General features: G+C 64.5%; 1 protein-coding gene across 3 annotated transcripts in view; it reads right to left on the reverse strand.

Annotated features, from left to right (window-relative positions):
- Window positions 1-709, reverse strand: part of CACTIN (cactin, spliceosome C complex subunit) — a 7,279-nt gene extending 6,570 nt beyond the window's left edge. For all 3 annotated transcript variants that reach the window (XM_014949055.1, XM_014949054.1, XM_014949053.1), the window contains exon 1: window positions 551-709. In XM_014949055.1, coding sequence (XP_014804541.1) covers window positions 551-693 — 143 coding nt within the window. In that variant the 5' untranslated portion in view covers window positions 694-709. The remainder of the gene's footprint in view (window positions 1-550) is intronic.
- Between the last annotated feature and the right edge of the window lie 194 nt (window positions 710-903).

A 903-nucleotide genomic window follows, 5' to 3' on the forward strand; every position in this document is an offset into this window, starting at 1 on the left:
GGGCCGTTTAGATGCAGTGCTAAGGGACATGGTGTAGGGGAGGACTTTGTAGAGTAGGGTTGATGGTTGGACTCGATGATCCCAAGGGTCTCTTCCAACCTAGACGATTCTATGATTCTATCTCAAAGGTCCCTTCCAACTCTGAATATTCTGTGATCCTGTTTTGTGTCACGGACGCCACTTTCCAACCACTCCTCAGCCCAGATCTATTCAACCCCCACCCCTACTTCCCACCCGCGGCCCCGCCGCGGCCTCTCCCCACACCTCCCCCTCAGTCGGGCTCCGGGGACACCGAGAGGCCGGGTTTACCCCCCGACTCCCCTCAGACGCGGCCTACCCACTCTAGGCCCCACTTCCTCCTGGCTACCGCGCCGCGGCCTCGCTTCCTTCTCACCCCGAACTCGCTTCCCGCCGACGTCCCCTGCTCCTACTCCGGGGACAGATAGCATCAATTTTACAGTTCTCTGGAGAGAAAAAAAACAACCAAAAAAAAAAAAAAAAGGCCCCACTTCCTCCTGGCTACCGCGCCGCGGCCTCGCTTCCTTCTCCCCCCGAACTCGCTTCCCGCCGACGTCCCCTGCTCCTACTCCGGTATCGCCCCTTCTCCCGGCTACCGGAACGCTCCCGGCCCCGCTCCCGCCGAGGAGAGCGGGACCGTCGCCGGCGGGTCGGGCTGCGCGACCCCGAACCCATCGGCCCCGGCTCCTCCCCGGGGTCCTTCAATAGTCAGGGCTGCCCGTCGCGTTTGCCTGAGCCGGCCGGGGGCCTTGTCGTGGGGCTGCCCGGTCGCCGCCTGCGCCCCAGAGGGGCGCAGGCGGCGACCGGGCAGCCCCACGACAAGGCCCCCGGCCGCGCGCCCGCCCCTTCCGTCCCAACCCCTTTTTCATCCTTTTTCCCCCCAAA

This window comes from Calidris pugnax, unplaced genomic scaffold, assembly GCF_001431845.1.
Source record: "Calidris pugnax isolate Ruff unplaced genomic scaffold, ASM143184v1 scaffold170, whole genome shotgun sequence".
NCBI classification, from domain to species: domain Eukaryota; kingdom Metazoa; phylum Chordata; class Aves; order Charadriiformes; family Scolopacidae; genus Calidris; species Calidris pugnax.